This window comes from Xenopus tropicalis, chromosome 1 (assembly GCF_000004195.4).
Source record: "Xenopus tropicalis strain Nigerian chromosome 1, UCB_Xtro_10.0, whole genome shotgun sequence".
NCBI lineage: Eukaryota > Metazoa > Chordata > Amphibia > Anura > Pipidae > Xenopus > Xenopus tropicalis.
This window is the reverse complement of record NC_030677.2, coordinates 161,843,654-161,859,189: the sequence shown is the minus strand read 5'-3', so window position 1 is coordinate 161,859,189 and position 15,536 is coordinate 161,843,654. Positions and strand designations below refer to the sequence as shown.

At 38.4% G+C, this 15,536-nt stretch overlaps 3 protein-coding genes across 17 annotated transcripts in view; 1 reads left to right on the top strand and 2 right to left on the bottom strand.

The window, feature by feature from the left end:
- Positions 1 to 12: 12 nt before the first annotated feature.
- LOC101733994 lies at positions 13 to 5,140 on the top strand. Of its 2 annotated transcripts, none has more exons than XM_031892602.1 (5): positions 13 to 90; positions 1,799 to 1,942; positions 2,916 to 3,045; positions 3,390 to 3,523; positions 4,188 to 5,140. In XM_031892602.1, the coding sequence occupies exons 2-5, from the start codon at positions 1,823 to 1,825 to the stop codon at positions 5,007 to 5,009; spliced, it is 1,206 nt and encodes a 401-aa protein (XP_031748462.1). In that variant the 5' UTR covers positions 13 to 90; positions 1,799 to 1,822; the 3' UTR covers positions 5,010 to 5,140. The 2 variants fall into 2 exon arrangements, with proteins under 2 accessions (XP_031748462.1, XP_017945977.1); XM_018090488.2 differs by having other exon boundaries at positions 22 to 124.
- A 1,142-nt stretch (positions 5,141 to 6,282) lies between these two features.
- Positions 6,283 to 8,083, bottom strand: LOC100492010 (hydroxycarboxylic acid receptor 2-like). Its single transcript, XM_012968999.3, has one exon. The coding sequence runs from the start codon at positions 7,935 to 7,937 to the stop codon at positions 6,996 to 6,998; it is 942 nt and encodes a 313-aa protein (XP_012824453.1). The 5' UTR covers positions 7,938 to 8,083; the 3' UTR covers positions 6,283 to 6,995.
- Positions 8,084 to 13,102: 5,019 nt separating this feature from the next.
- clip1 (CAP-Gly domain containing linker protein 1) overlaps positions 13,103 to 15,536 on the bottom strand; it is an 82,363-nt gene continuing 79,929 nt past the window's right edge. For all 14 annotated transcript variants that reach the window (XM_031900016.1, XM_031900031.1, XM_031900050.1 and 11 more), the window contains one exon: positions 13,103 to 15,288. In XM_031900016.1, coding sequence (XP_031755876.1) covers positions 15,060 to 15,288 — 229 coding nt within the window. In that variant the 3' untranslated portion in view covers positions 13,103 to 15,059. The remainder of the gene's footprint in view (positions 15,289 to 15,536) is intronic.

The window sequence follows — 15,536 nt, the reverse complement described above, 5'->3', positions numbered from 1 at the left end:
TGCCCAGGATTAAAATGGCCGGCGGCAGCCAGCACGTGTGCCGTACATGCGTGATGACGTCGTTCTGTAGTAATTCTCTGCGGAAGTCAGGCACGTATTTGGGTTACGGCTTCGACAATTCATAGTGTGTATACACATATTAGCGATATTCAGTTTTAGAGTTGTTTGTAAATGTAATTGCAGGGGAGAGTAACGTTTGTTTATTGCTAAGTCTGACAACAATCCTACAGATCTGATGATTTATATGATTGTTTCAGGAGTCGGAGCCTGATGGTTACTGCTTTTAATAGCACATTTACAAGTAACTTTAAAACCATTGCATGTTTAATCAATGTTTATTGGATTATATTTTCTTTTATTAAGCAAAAGACCCTTCCCAGAATGGGGTGGACATTCCTTTTAAAGACCTAATAAAACCATCATAATGTTAAAGTGTTTCTTAGTTCCCCTTTAAAGGACCAGTAACACCATTAACAACAATATTGTATTACTATGTAAAGATTCTATCTATATTACACAAATACAATATTTTTCATTAACCATATTTTATGAGACTCTTATTCTATGCGTGTGTAGAAAGTAATAAATGACATTTGACCCATGTTTGTATCAACGTAAGCCTAAGGGCCATATAGCCCTAGTGAAATGTGGTGTCCAATATAAATGGTCGTAATTTGGAAATTGTAACCATGGAAACACGTTTGCAGGTCACGTAGTCCCTATAAGAATACCTAAGGAAATAGCAGAGTTCTTAATGAATGGTTTAAGTGAGTGTAGAAGTGGCCAGACCAGGGGTGACTTTGCAGCCAAATTGTATATATTACAATATATGGGCAAACAATTCTTAATGTTTTGAATATATTGATCGGGGTGAGTGCAAATAATTTGTTGTCTTTGTCTGTACTCACAACTGCTACATAATGATCTATAGAAGCTATATAAGCCCATATATAGAAGGTATACCATTACAGTTATACAGAATCCTATAGTTCAATGCATAGAAATCCTTTCCTTTTCTGGTGTTTCTAATCTGAGACCTGTAAGAAAAATAACTAGTTTGTTTAATTTCCAACTTATAGTGCTAATAATTGGTTGACAGTTATTTTACACTTATTTATCCTATTTCCCTGACAACATTTACATTACGAGAGCATAGTCCTAAATAAAGTCGTGTATTTTCTCAGTCTGGGTAATAACACTAAGGGGCTGATTTACTTACCCACGAACGGGTCGAATGGAGTCCGATTGCGTTTTTTTCGTAATGATCGGTACTTTGCGATTTTTTCGGATTCTTTACGAATTTTTCGGATCCAATACGATTTTTGCGTAAAAACGCGAGTTTTCCTATCCATTACGAAAGTTGCGTAAAAAGTTGCGCATTTTGCGTAGCGTTAAAACTTACGCGAAAAGTTGCGCATTTTTCGCGTAAGTTTTAACGCTACGCAAAATGCGCAACTTTTTACGCAACTTTCGTAATGGATACGAAAAACTCGCGTTTTTACGCAAAAATCGTATTGGTAACGAAAAATTCGTACAGAATCCGAAAAAATCGCAAAACATACGAAAAAGTCGCAAAATGTTCGTTTTCAAGTCGGAACTTTTCCAATTCGGGTCGGATTCGTGGGTTAGTAAATCAGCCCCTAAGGCTTTTGAGTGAAACTTTGTGATTCTACTTTGGAAAAAAATATACTTGTGCTTCAAGAAACCTTTATTAAAGACACACAGTGATGTAAATATGCAGCTTTCTTATTGCTACTGTATAACATGCTTATTTATAATCTTTGTATTTTCACTGTAGCCTTTGAGCGTGGTTGTGAAGAAAATGTCCATAGATCCAAGGACTTTGCAACTAGAAGAATGGGAAATTGGTAAAAGGAAATTCAGATATCTGTTCTTATGCTCAGACTGTTCTTTTAAATTGCGTAGTGGAAACCTAACAGAGGTGTGTATGTTTGGTTTTTTTTTTAAACATTTTGTTGAAGTTTTGCAATAAACATACAGGATAAATAATGACAAATTATTTAAATGGTGTGTATGTTTTATGGAATAGTTTCATCTGCATTAAGTCTTGGGTTAGAGGAATACTTGTTTTTGTAACTGCCTTTTTAAGGTGATTACTTTTTTTGTGTATTATTGGTTTCATTTTAGCCTACAGCATGAAGAGATGTCATTGTTTTTGGCCTTTAATGTCTTGTATTGATATTTTCTTATCCAGCCCATAAAAGCAGATAATGTAAGGAGAGTAGGTTTTTATCAAACTGATAGCATTTCATTCATGGTACAGGATCACTGGAGTGGCATTGACAACAAACTAAGACAGTATTAGTCCATGGAATAAAATTAATCAAAGCCTTAGATCTGGGATCCCCAATGTGAGGGTAAATGCTAGAGACTTCACAGCAACCAATAATATTATTTCTCAGTCTAAAGAAATAATAAAATATATCTGAACATAACAGATCATATTTCCACATGCATATGCTTGCACGCACAAAAATACACACACGTTAAATGTATCGACTAGTTCATTATATAAATCACTGTTTAAAATAGTTCAAGCTATTTACCTTGGTTTCACAAAATATTTAGGAATTAAATCATGGCAATAAGGGGCTGTTATGGACCAATGAGCTGGCTGATTTTAATTACATAGGAAATGGAAATTGTAGACTGTTTAGCAAGGCCTACTATATCATACGTCCTGCCCACTAGGAGCTGACTGGACTTCCTGCCCTATCTAACCTCATATCCAGAGCAGAACATTTATAATAGATATTGCATATGCTCTATAATTCATAGACCTACTGGTCCTTGCAGGATAAATTAAGCTTAGGCTTTTTTGAAATAAAAATAATGTCTAGTCACTGTGCTGTATACTTGTGTTATATATCATTAATGCATATTTTTATTTTCAGGATAATATGATCCCTGTATTTCTGGGTGCAGATGTTGTTGCACAAACAGGCATTAGAACAGAAAATCACCCAAAACTCCATGCAAAGTTCTCTAAGAAAGGATTAGCAGCCAGACTTAACTTCAGCACTGGTAGGAACGTATTTAAGGTTTAAAAACTGCTACCACTGTTTGTACAAAATAAGTCATACGGAAAAGGCAAAGTGTTGAATCTGGTTACACATCACACTTGAATACAGTGATTATACAGTGCTGCAATTTATCACTCTCTCGCTAAACCATAAAGAAATACTGTCACCATTTAGAAAATAGTACTGTGTGTATCCCCAGCACAAAAAAAAAATGGGAATGTGTGTGGGGTAGGAGCATTATGGTTGTGCCTTTCATTATGTAGCCATTTGCAGCACATTTGCTTTCTGACAGGACATGTACATACAACTTACCCAACAATAAACTATTAAATGTTGCTGTTTCAGACTTCAAGTTTGAGAGGCTGCGACTTCCCAGTGGAATCAACACTTTGTGGTTCTACAGCATTCAGGGATTATTTAGAGTGGCTTTTGACTTGTACGACAGAGAGGACCAACTGTCAGTCATTGAAAACTTACAGGTCAGTTTGGTTTTTGGTATTTTCTACTTTTCTTATTGTTATACACTGATATACAGTAGATGATATTCTTGCAATACAAGCAATAAAAGAATGGAAGAGAGTTTATTATGAAGCACACATTATATGGGTATATTTTACACAGGTGATATGCAGTGTCAGATACTTAATTAACAGAGTTAATTTAAACTAGGAATGTCTAATATATAACAATAGGTACTGCTTCGTTTAAAATGCCAGTTTCTATATATTTACAAATATCTTTTCCATTCTGCAATGTATATTGCTAGTTATACTGTCCCAGCTAAAGGATAACTTTCCATTAAGTGGCATAATGGTATCATGTTTATAATTAATTAATTATAGTTTATAATGTGGGGTTTATCAGGGTTACTAGGAAAATAATTGTTCCAGCCAGATGGGGCATTTTTTTCAACTGTTGTTATTAAGTAACTAATTAGTGTATTTTTCATTTTAAGATGGTCAAATGATTAACTGTGCCCAATACAGGGTAATAGTATTGCGGGGATTGTTTTAAATATCTCTCAGAACATATAAACAAACATAAGGGTTGTTTCAAATACACTGTGTTTTACCCTATAGGCCCACAGTTACAAACTGGAAATCATTTCTTACTAAAACTCTTCCCCAAACTGCATTTTTGTAGATTCTCTGGAAAAGTCGAATCAATGATGGTCCTCTACAGAAGGAGTACAACCTAGAGAATTGTCTTTCAAACCCAGATTTGTCTGAAAAATCCACTTTGCGATGCCAGTCAGAGGAAGAGAGACACCTGTTCAACCAGTCTCCTAATTCTTCATATGACCCATGTAGGAATGTGCCCAGTATTCATCTTATTCCAGACATTACTGAGCACAATTACTGTTTGAGTGACTGTTATGGTTCAAGATCTAGTCACTGGGAGGAAGCCTCAGGCAGTGGTTTGGTCTTTCAGAAGATAAAGACATTATTGCACATCTCTACCAATGAATCTATTAGCCTAAATGATCAAATGAAGACTTCAGTTCTAATGTTGCTGGATGTCATAGAACATGTAATCCATGGGCTGCAAAACTTTGATAAAATGGCATCAAGCATAGTACAGCTTTTAGATGCAGCAAGTTTCTTCTTTGTGGAATCCAGCTCGGCCAATGCAACGCCCTCTGTGTACGATAACCGATTGCTCCTTGAGGTTAGCAGCTGGCTTGGCAATAGATTCCAGCGCGAGAATGACTGCATAAGCAGACAAGTGGAAGAGTTCAAAAGGAAACATATTGATCATATCTCCGACCTACCTCCTGCCCAGGAACTCGTAGCCGCTCTCTTTCCCAAGGCCATGAAGGTCCTGTTCCTCAACTGGATGGGATTGTCTGATAAAACAAAGCTCCAGAGCGAATATCCAATCTTGCTCCTAATGTTAGAATTTGTTAACCGTAATCTGATTACAGGAGTTGCTCATGTTTTATATTCCACTCTTATCTGTAAATAGACCAAATGGGCTGTACATGCCAAATGTCTTCATTTTATATGAATCCCTGTCACTTTATGTCAGGTTAATCTAAGCTACAAGAAAACGTCTGGAAACCAGTAAATAATATTACAGAACCAGTCTCTCCAGTTCTGCAATCTGCATATTACCAGCTAAATATCCTGATACTTTGTTGCTGTAAATTTTCTGTTAGTTTGCAGATTTGTTTGGATCACCTTAAAGGAGAAGGAAAGGCAAAGTCACTTGGGGGTGCCAAAATGTTAGGCACCCCCAAGTGACTTTAACCGCTTACCTTGTACCCCGGGCTGGTGCCCCTGTTCGGAGAAAATAGCACCAGCCCGGGGTACCTGGAGCGCAGCACTTCCTCCTTCCGCCTTCAGCTTCCTAAACTGCCGGTGTCCGGGCATGCACAGTAGAGCGAAAAAGCCGACTTAAATGTTTAAGTTTGGCTTTTCACTCTACTGCGCATGCGCGCGCAGCGAAGCCGGAAGGAGGAAGTGCTGACAAGTACCCCAGGCTGGTGCTGTTTTCTCCTGACAGTGGCACCAGCCCGGGGTAAAAGGTAGGCGGTTAAAGTCACTTGGGGGTGCCTAACATTTTGGCACCCCCAAGTGACTTTACCTTTCTTTTTCCTTTAATCTAGATAAGCAGGTTTGTCAATTGTTTGCCACATTTAAAACAAAATGTTGTTTTTCCATGTCATCTATTTTATTGTAGATTGCACACTATTACAGGTATTGGACCCCTGATCCGGAAACCCATTATCCAGAAAGTTCAGAACTACAGAAAGGCCATCTCCCATAGACCCATTTTAATCAAATAATTCACATTTTTAAAAATCATTCCCTTTTTCTCTATAATAATAAAACAGTACCTTGTACTTGATCCCAACTAAGATATAATTAATCCTTATTGGAGCCAAAGCAATCTTATTGGGTTTAATTACTGTTTAAATTTTTTTTTAGCAGACTTAAGGTAGGAGATTCAAATTACGGAAAGACCCCTTATCCGGAAACCCCCAGGTCCCAAGCATTCTGGATAACGGGTCCCATACCTGTAATAGTAATATTCGTAATGGTTTTTCTGTGCATTTAAGTGTATTTTGTGTATTGCACACTTTTCATAGCATTTGCCGTCATTGGTCCATGATTTACCAATAATTTGATGAGGTAACATCCTTTAAGGAACATCTGTACTGCTTGGCTTATTCAGATTAGCATGTTTGACCATATGGCTACAAAGTAGTTAAGCTGTACATATAAAGGCAAAGCATTTGCTATATATTTTATGGTGTTATTTCATTTTGTGCTAATTGGTTAATGAATCTGTACAGTACCTAGAAGGCCCTTTGTGCAAAATTAATGTTTTGGGATCCTTTCTTTGAAAACAATAATTTCCCTAATAACAACCCCCTTCATCCTACCTCCTCTTTTAGTAACCATGTCCCTCGTCCTGGGATATAGCATTGTACAATGGGCTATTTAAGCTAAAGATTTCTTCTATGGTAAAAGGCTGAATTGATTGTGCAAATTGGATTGCATTAGGTCTTTGGGCAATCAAACCCCCTTAGCTCTTTCCCCCGCTAGTAATGTATCTGTTTAACAAATCAGTTTAGCAGAGACCAGCAAATCAAATATAATACTGAAACAAAGCAAAATCAACCATTTTATGAAGTCATTATTAAAGATACAATATGACTTCTTCCCAGTGTTTAAAAAAACATGTCACAAATCTTTTTCAGTTGGACTTTCCACTCAGGAACTAGCTTTTGCATAATGAAAGAAAATATAATTCTGAGCAGTGTAACACAAATTAGTATTCCTCCATGTTTCAGGAGTCAGAACCAGAAGGACAAGGAGATTCTAAACAGCCACCAAGATACGGCTTTCTATAGCAATTACATTTACAAATACTTCTAAAAGCACAGAAAATTTCAATGTATATTGGACATTTCTTAGAATTACATTTTCCCCATTAAAAAAACTTCTAGTTCTCGCAACAATAACTACATTTTCTGCAGCAGATCTTTGCTAGAAGTGTTTGATTAAAGTGGCTCGGAGAGGTGCTAGAGAAGTAATATACAATGGGATTCAGCATGCTATAAAAGTAGGTAAAGCATATAGTGGCATAAAATGCAAGGCTAGCATCTGTGTATGCTGCGCAGTCTCCATGTTTCTGTAACTTCAGCATCCAGACAGAGATTCTGACCAGAGTGCTTGGCAAGTAACACACTGTATATACTAGTGTGATGGAAAGCACACATCTCACAGCTCTACGGATCTTGCCATCTTTATCTATTGTGTTGTTCTTCAAATGCTGAGCAATGCACACCGTGCTATATGACATAATGACTAGAGAGCCAATAGACATTAGAATGTACAAGCCATCATGTAAGTCAGCCAGGGAAAAGTTTTTGGGACAGATCTGGAAACTTTCACACTGGGTGGAGTTGTCCATCTTCACTGAATGTGAACCTGTTAAAATGTATGAGTACAATACTAAGATTCCAAGCCACATCAAGAAGCAGAAAATGCCAGCCTCCTTGACTGTGATGCTGTTCACTCTGTGGAAAGGGAAAAGTATTTTGCAGTAGCGATCAATGGCAATAATGGTTAGAAAGATGATGCCAGCTGATCTGCAAGCAGATATTGTGAAGAGACATATTCTGCAAGGCATGTCACCATATATCCAGTCTTTCTTTCTCATGTAATAATCTGCACGGAACAACACAGAAAAAAGTACAAGAAAGTCTGCCAGTGTCAGGCTGAACAGATATACAGAGTAGGGCTTCCAGGACTTCACTTGGCGGCAGATCATCCATAATCCAATCGAGTTGCCAACCAGTCCCAACACAAACTCAAAGAGAAGTACTGGAGGCAGAACCTGGTCAAGGATGGGTGCCTCAAACACACAGCAGCTGTTACTCATTCTGAAGCAGAGAACAGGTTATTTGCTTCTTCTGCAGACAGACAGACAGACACCTGCTCAAGGGGCAGTAGGTTGTTTTTTAGCTAGAATTCAGTTTAGAGAATTGTATAAATGTATAAACCATTAAATGCAAATGTTACGCCCGCCTAGTTGGCTGAATATTTTTGTTGCATGTTGTGGTAAACCACTTAGCTCTTGATGGAGTCATTTTGCATTTTTGGGCAGATGCCAGTTGAATATGCATAAGATATTAATAGCTTGTGTGCAGACATTAGACGGACAATGGAATTAAAAGTGTTTTTTTGTGGTTAATCAGTACATATAAAGCTAGAAAGCACTGCATGAAATTATCACCAGAAGAATGTGAATATCTCGTTGAATTAATGGAACTGGCTATTTAAGCCACGCCTAGCATTGCCAACATGGGTCCCACACATCATATAATGACATTCTTGACAATTCCATGAGCCCTTTTCTGTTTCAGTAGGAAACAATTCAAGTTCCTTACAGAATTAGTTGAATCAGTGTAACACAAATTAATATTCCTCCAGGTCTTTTTGTGTCATTATGCATGTTTTGTTACCTTATTGAGATAATAATCAGTGGCTTAAGCCTTATATTTTTAGCTTTAGTCTTTAATGAGGCTGTACGGTTAATGGCTGGCAACATTGTATCTCCTGCACTGTTATAACTGCATTATAATAAGCCAGCAAGGCTTTTGTCCTTGTCATCAGGCAGGTAAAATTATCCTGTTCAAGAAAATTCCTTGTTTAGGATTAACAAGAAAAACCCTTTAAGCACAGGCTCCAACAATGTGGAGCTGCTTTCTGTATTCAGCATATTACATTATTTGTCAACCCAAATAATATTTTTTTTGCCTGGTAAAAGAAAACAGTACAGTACAGTAGATGCGTTTAATGATTATAAACACTATAACAAGTGTTGTAAAACAGCAATCCGGAAGGCAAAGATAGAAAATGAGGAGCGCATCGCGGCCGAGGCCAAGACTAACCCCAAAAAGTTTTTTAAGTATATTAATAGTAAAAAGATGCAGGTTGAGAGTGTGGCCCCATTGAGTTATAATAACAATATGGTTACAGCGGATACAGAAAAGGCAGATGTGCTTAACCAGTTCTTTTCTTCTGTGTATACAGTAGAGGAGCCAGAGGGCCAAGTCCCACCCAATAGCTTCACTGTTGCCTCAGCTCCAACTACACAGTGGTTGGCACAGGATATGGTGCTTAAAGGGTTACACACAATAAATGTAAACAAGGCACCTGGGCCAGATGGAATACACCCTCGGGTACTGAGAGAGCTAGGGGCAGAATTGCAGTGGCCCTTGTTTCTGATATTCTCAGACTCTCTTTCATCAGGTATGGTACCTAGGGATTGGAAGAAGGCGAATGTCATTCCCATATTTAAAAAGGGAGTAAGATCTCAGCCTGGCAATTATAGGCCTGTAAGTTTGACATCCGTGGTGGGCAAGTTATTTGAAGGCTTGTTAAGGGATCACATTCAAAATTATGTAGTGGAGAATGCCATTATGAGCAGTAATCAGCATGGCTTTATGAAGGACAGGTCATGTCAGACCAATTTAATTGCTTTTTATGATGAGGTAAGTAAGAAGCTGGACAGTGGGGATGCAGTAGATATAATCTATTTGGATTTTGCCAAAGCATTTGATACCGTTCCCCACAAACGACTGCTTTCTAAGCTAAGGTCTATTGGTCTTAGTGAAGTCGTTTGCACATGGATAGAAAACTGGCTACAGGATCGGGTACAGAGGGTGGTTGTTAATGGCACATTCTCTACTTGGAGTAAGGTCCTCAGTGGGGTCCCTCAGGGTTCTGTACTGGGTCCACTTTTGTTTAATTTGTTCATAAATGACTTGGGGGAGGGTATTATGAGTAATGTATCAGTGTTTGCAAATGACACAAAACTCTGCAGACCAGTCAATTCTATCCAGGATGTGACATCCCTGCAGCAGGATCTTGACCAACTGGCAATCTGGGCAGCTAAGTGGCAGATGAGATTTAATGTGGATAAATGTAAGGTCATGCACCTGGGATGTAAAAATATGCAAGCCCCGTATACCCTTAAAGGGACTGCACTAGGCAAATCCATAATGGAGAAGGACCTTGGAGTCCTTGTAGATAATAAACTTGGCTGTAGCAAGCAATGCCAGGCAGCAGCTGCAAGGGCAAACAAGGTTTTGAGCTGTATTAAAAGGGGTATAGATTCACGGGAGGAGGGGGTTATTCTTCCCCTTTACAGAGCGCTGGTAAGGCCCCATCTAGAATATGCTGTTCAGTTTTGGTCTCCAGTGCTCAAACGGGACATTATTGAGTTAGAGAGGGTCCAGAGAAGGGCAACTAAGCTGGTAAAGGGTATGGAAAGTCTCAGTTATGGGGAAAGACTGGCCAGGTTGGGTTTGTTTACACTGGAGAAGAGGCGCTTAAGAGGTGACATGATAACTATGTATAAATATATAAAGGGGATCATATAATAACCTTTCTAATGTTTTATTTACCAGTAGGTCCCTCCAACGGACACGAGGGCACCCACTCCGTTTAGAAGAAGGGAGGTTCCGTTTAAATATTCGGAAAGGATTTTTTACTGTGAGAGCTGTGAAGTTCTGGAATTCCCTCCCCGAATCAGTCGTGCTGGCTGATACGTTATATAGCTTTAAGGGGCTGGATGGATTCTTAGCAAGTGAGGGAATACAGGGTTATGGGAGATAGCTCTTAGTACTAGTTGATCCAGGGACTGGTCCGATTGCCATCTTGGAGTCAGGAAGGAATTTTTTTCCCCTCTGTGGCAAATTAGAGAGGCTTCAGATGGGGGTTTTTTGCCTTCCTCTGGATCAACTTGTAGTTAGGCAGGTTATATATAGGCATTATGGTTGAACTTGATGGACGTATGTCTTTTTTCAACCCAACTTACTATGTTACTATGTTGCTATGTAAAACATACTTTAACTGCTGCTTTATTGTGCTTTTATTGTATTTATATTACTTTGGAGTGAAAGTTCCAAGTTCAAACCTTGTGGTAATAGTTTGTGATTTGTAATCTGTTTTTAATATGTTTGGTCCTATTTGTAAATGTAATTGCTATAGAGAGCAGCATTTGCTGAACTCCTTTTAAACAATGTTGCAAGTGCCAGGCTCCTCCAGCAAGTCAGGGCTGTCCGTCTGCTGCCTTGTGTTACATTGTTCAAATGCCAGAGCCCCCACGGCAGGGAATAGAAAGGACAAACACTGCCTTTAATAGCAGTTATATATACAAACAACTAAAAAACGTATGTATATTGCAAAGTTGCTTAGAATTTATTTTATTAATTTATTAAGCAAAATATTTATGGTTTGACTTGTCCTTTAAGCATGATTGCCAAAACTTGGCTCGGCTCAGGCTTCAGTACTTTATGAAACCCACACTTTGCTATTTAGATGCATCTCATGTAAATGATCTCTGTGGATGCCGGATATTCTGAGGCTGTTAAGGTATAGTAATACTTTTCATTAAGACCTTTTTACATTTTTGTTTGTGCAAATCACTAGCAAAATGGTTGTCGTCTTTCCAACAAACACTCAGGTATAATGGCATCTGTCTTGGCAGAAATAAGAAAGTACATCTTAACCCTTTAACAGTGGCTGTATGCCAGCAGTACACCAAAGCATCCGTATGGCCTAGGGGCATTGCTATATAATAATTATTTAATGCTAATAATATAGACAGGTTATTTGGCATGGTACTTGCACATTGGAGTCAATGCAAATATGAAAGGAAAACTGGCAGGTGCAAAAGGGTTCTAGTATTTTGCATTTTGGTTTCGGAGAATAGCAAACATGTTATTCCTTAAAGGCATTTTTTTTGTTAACAGTCAAATTGTGCGTTTTGCATCGTATGTAGTTTTAACAGCAATCATTAGTATGAAGAAAAACACTTTCATTCCTTTTCCCAGAATGAGGGTTTTGTGCAAAGCAGTGTGCCTGTGGTAGGAAAGGACATTCAAGTTTTAAGGGGGCAGAGACTGATTATTAAATATATGGGCTGGTAATTGCTGATAAATGCATCAGCCCCTATATGAGTTATAGATAACAGTATGGCAGATTAAGCTCAACTGTCTGGTACAGTTAGGGCTCTGGCACACGGGGAAGATTAGTCGCCCGCGATTAACTCCCTGTTCGCGGGCGACTAATCTCCCCGAGTTGCCTAGCCCTGCCATCCCACCGGCGAACATGTAAGTCGCCGGCGGGATGGCAGACGCGGCGGCGCGATTTCGCGCAAATCGCCGAAAAAGACTCGCGAGTTAATCGCGGGCGACTAATCTTCCCCGTGTGCCAGAGCCCTTAGACTTCGTGACCTGTTGTCTGTGAACATTTATTGCTATCAAGTAGCTCTTGTAAAGCTGTTACACAAATATATATATATATATCTTGTAAACTCTGTTTGACTGGAGGGTACCAAAATGTTAGGCACGCCCTCCCCCCCCCAGTGAAACAGATTGCATAGAAGTTTTATCCCCAGGTTCATGTTAGGAGAGAACCACACCAGCCTGTGCCGCGCCGCCATATTACTTACCTTTCTACCGGCATCCCAGGCATCTTCTGCACAAATTCCTGTTTGTGCATACACAGTAGAGTGTAGCCATTGAGCTTTAATCTACTGCGCATTCACAGAAAGCCAAGCATTAAGAAATGAATGTAAAGAGACGCCAGTGCAGTGCTCACACCGTTTCTTCTAAAGGCTGATGCAGTGGAATGCGTGCAACTTGCCGTGTGTGTTGACTTTCATCACCTGTGATTTCTACCCCCTGCTGATAGTTACACTATTACGTATCACTGTGTATTACAGTAATTACACTTAATATTTTAAACAAAACCATACGTTAGTTGTGGAGAATGGAGTGCCTCTTTTAAACAGAACCACGAGAATAGAAAGACTCCCTTGGATATTGCATCTAGAGACCAAATTTATTTACTTGGAAAATAGTGTATTATATTGCAGCTTCTAACAACTAAATGCTATCTTAGGGCCCTGTGGAATATAATACACTTCTAGGAAATGGGGGCTATTTAATGTACAGAGATACAAAAGATGCAGTGTTAAAGGGACTATAACAAGCGAAGCACCGCAGCATACCATTAAATAGTGAGATGCAGAGAGAAAATATATCAGCAAATTTATTTATTAAGTTAATACAGCTTTTTCTTATAGCCAATTACAAATTCATCCATGGAAAGCCAGGTACAGAATTCTCAATATAAGAAAATCCACTTAAGAACATACATATTACATAAACAATAAATATGTACTGGAAATCAATACAGTATGCTGACAGAAAGATTCTTGTGTTATGAATCAATCTTTAATTTTTTTTTATTTAAACTTCATTTCGGGAGAATATGCATATTTACATTCATTCATTCTTACACCTACTATACATTATGGAACCAGCAATTCATATACATATTCCAACTGGATTATTTAGCTAATTTATATTAACCTATCAATCACTCTATAAACAGATTTTGTACAGTAATAGCAAAAGGTGTTCCATACACCAGCAATATTAATAAATATCGATTTCTTGTTACAAAGGTGGTCAGGGCAGAGGTAAATTCAAAAGGACAAAATAATACACAAAGTAGTAAATACAGACAATCTGAAGGCTATAAACTCCAGTTCCCAAATCATAGGTGTAGGATGCTTTCTTTCTTTTGTTCTTTAAACAATGAGACAGACTTGCATCTGAGGCACTAAACAACCACATATTTGTGGTTTCCAAATGACTAGAGAAGCAAACTGCTATACCCTGTTAGATAATTAGAACTGGAGGAAAATAAAAAAAAGAAAGTCTATGTGCTGCTGACCAAGCACATGGTCGTAACAACAAGACACCACTGACAGAAAGGCCTTAGTTTAACAGTTTAACAAATGCATATTTGGTATGAAACCATATCCTTAGACAAAACACCCTTTTATCAGATTCTGTTATACAAGAAAGGAAATAAAATCCAGCGCTGATACCTGCTGATTGGTGTTTAGTAGCCTCTTTCAGCTAAGGCCATCCAAACAAAGTCAGCAAGAGAGCATACAGGCAGGATGCCATACTTTTTAGATCCCAGCAACAGGTAATGTGTCTCAGTGGATCACAAGCTCAGAAGGTTATATTAACTGACTGGTTAATACTGGAAGGATAACTGGATATAGTATAGCATTACTATGCATACATACAGTACTGGGTACTGATCTCCAGGTATTGGACAAACTGTTGATTAATGTAATGATATGTTAACATTCACCCATGATCTATGACGCAGTACAAAGAATAACTGCTAGGGAAAATAGTGGATGACATTTATAGGATGTATCCCTAAGAGAGACGGTTATTTTTCTGGGCTTGCAAACCCAAAACATTAAATAAAGGCATTTCTACCTTTACTGCATATGCTGCACATAACACACAGGGATAATTACCAAGTATTCTGTAACACCCAATTGTGTATATTTCTCTGCAGTTTTAACTCAGGTCTAGCTAAACAAAACAGAGTTTGGTGCTTTGAAGCTTCTAGCACACAGCATATACAGTTTTCTAAGTACCGTAGTCATTTTCACACACCTTATGTGGCATTTCATGTAAGTCCCTATCATGAGCATTAAATCAATGGAAAAACTTAGTCTGAGTGTAAATGGAAAAAGACAGAAATAAAAAAAACAAAATAAGTGATATGTCCTTTTGATTACATCCAGTGTCAAAAGTCAAAGGCATTATAATGTTCATCTTTAAATAGTGCAAATATAAAACATAAAAGATTATTATGCATGTAATATTTGTTGAATCAAAAAAACAAATGAGGTTTCTTACAGTTAGCGCTAATAACTTAGCAAGCCCTTAAGTGGTATACTGAATTAATGGATAAAACATATGCAGGCGGAGTAAATGCTTTTCCTTGCAAATACAGTTCAGTTACAGCCAATTCAGGGAAATAAAATGCTTGTTATAAATGGGACGTTTCTTCCCTATAAGTAGCCAGTTTTGTTGAAGCCTGTGCACACAAACGCTGGTGAGGTCTATAAATCCTTATGCAAGGTTATTTTACCCCCCCCCCCCCCCCCCCTTTAAAAGGTCTCATCGTCATTGCAGCTATTTGTCCAGTGTCCGAAAACCTCACATATGTCACAATAGGGACGCTCCTCTTTTCTGCTCCCATGGAAGTTGGAGTGAGGAGGAGAGTCTGGAAGCTGAGTCTGTGTGGGACAGTCCTCTGTGTCATGTAGATCAAAACAATCACAGATGTCACAGAAAAGTCGAGGGGGCACTTTCTTTTTGCTCTGTGTGCCATTTAAGCTGAAAAGAAAAAGCAATTTCTTCAGTTAGGACTGCTTTCTTTTTTCAAAAAGATTCTCTTTATATGAGACATACAAAGACCTGATCAGATGCCAGACCCTTATTTGAACATTTGTATAAATACAGCCTCTAATCTATTCTGCATATTTAAAATGCAGTTCTGCATCTCCTCTACACAACACCACTGTCCAGTGGCATAATAATAGTGTGCTGCCCTCCCCACCCCAAAATTTTCATAGACGCCCGTC

What these genes read in the sequence shown, in the direction of transcription:
- LOC100492010 (XM_012968999.3), bottom strand. Translation starts at nt 7,937, where the DNA reads ATGAGTAACAGCTGCTGTGTGTTTGAGGCACCCATCCTTGACCAGGTT.
- LOC101733994 (XM_031892602.1), top strand. Translation starts at nt 1,823, where the DNA reads ATGTCCATAGATCCAAGGACTTTGCAACTAGAAGAATGGGAAATTGGT. An exon ending in CAGACTTAACTTCAGCACTG is followed by an intron (nt 3,046 to 3,389) that starts GTAGGAACGTAT and finishes TTGCTGTTTCAG; the next exon opens with ACTTCAAGTTTGAGAGGCTG. An exon ending in CAGTCATTGAAAACTTACAG is followed by an intron (nt 3,524 to 4,187) that starts GTCAGTTTGGTT and finishes GCATTTTTGTAG; the next exon opens with ATTCTCTGGAAAAGTCGAAT.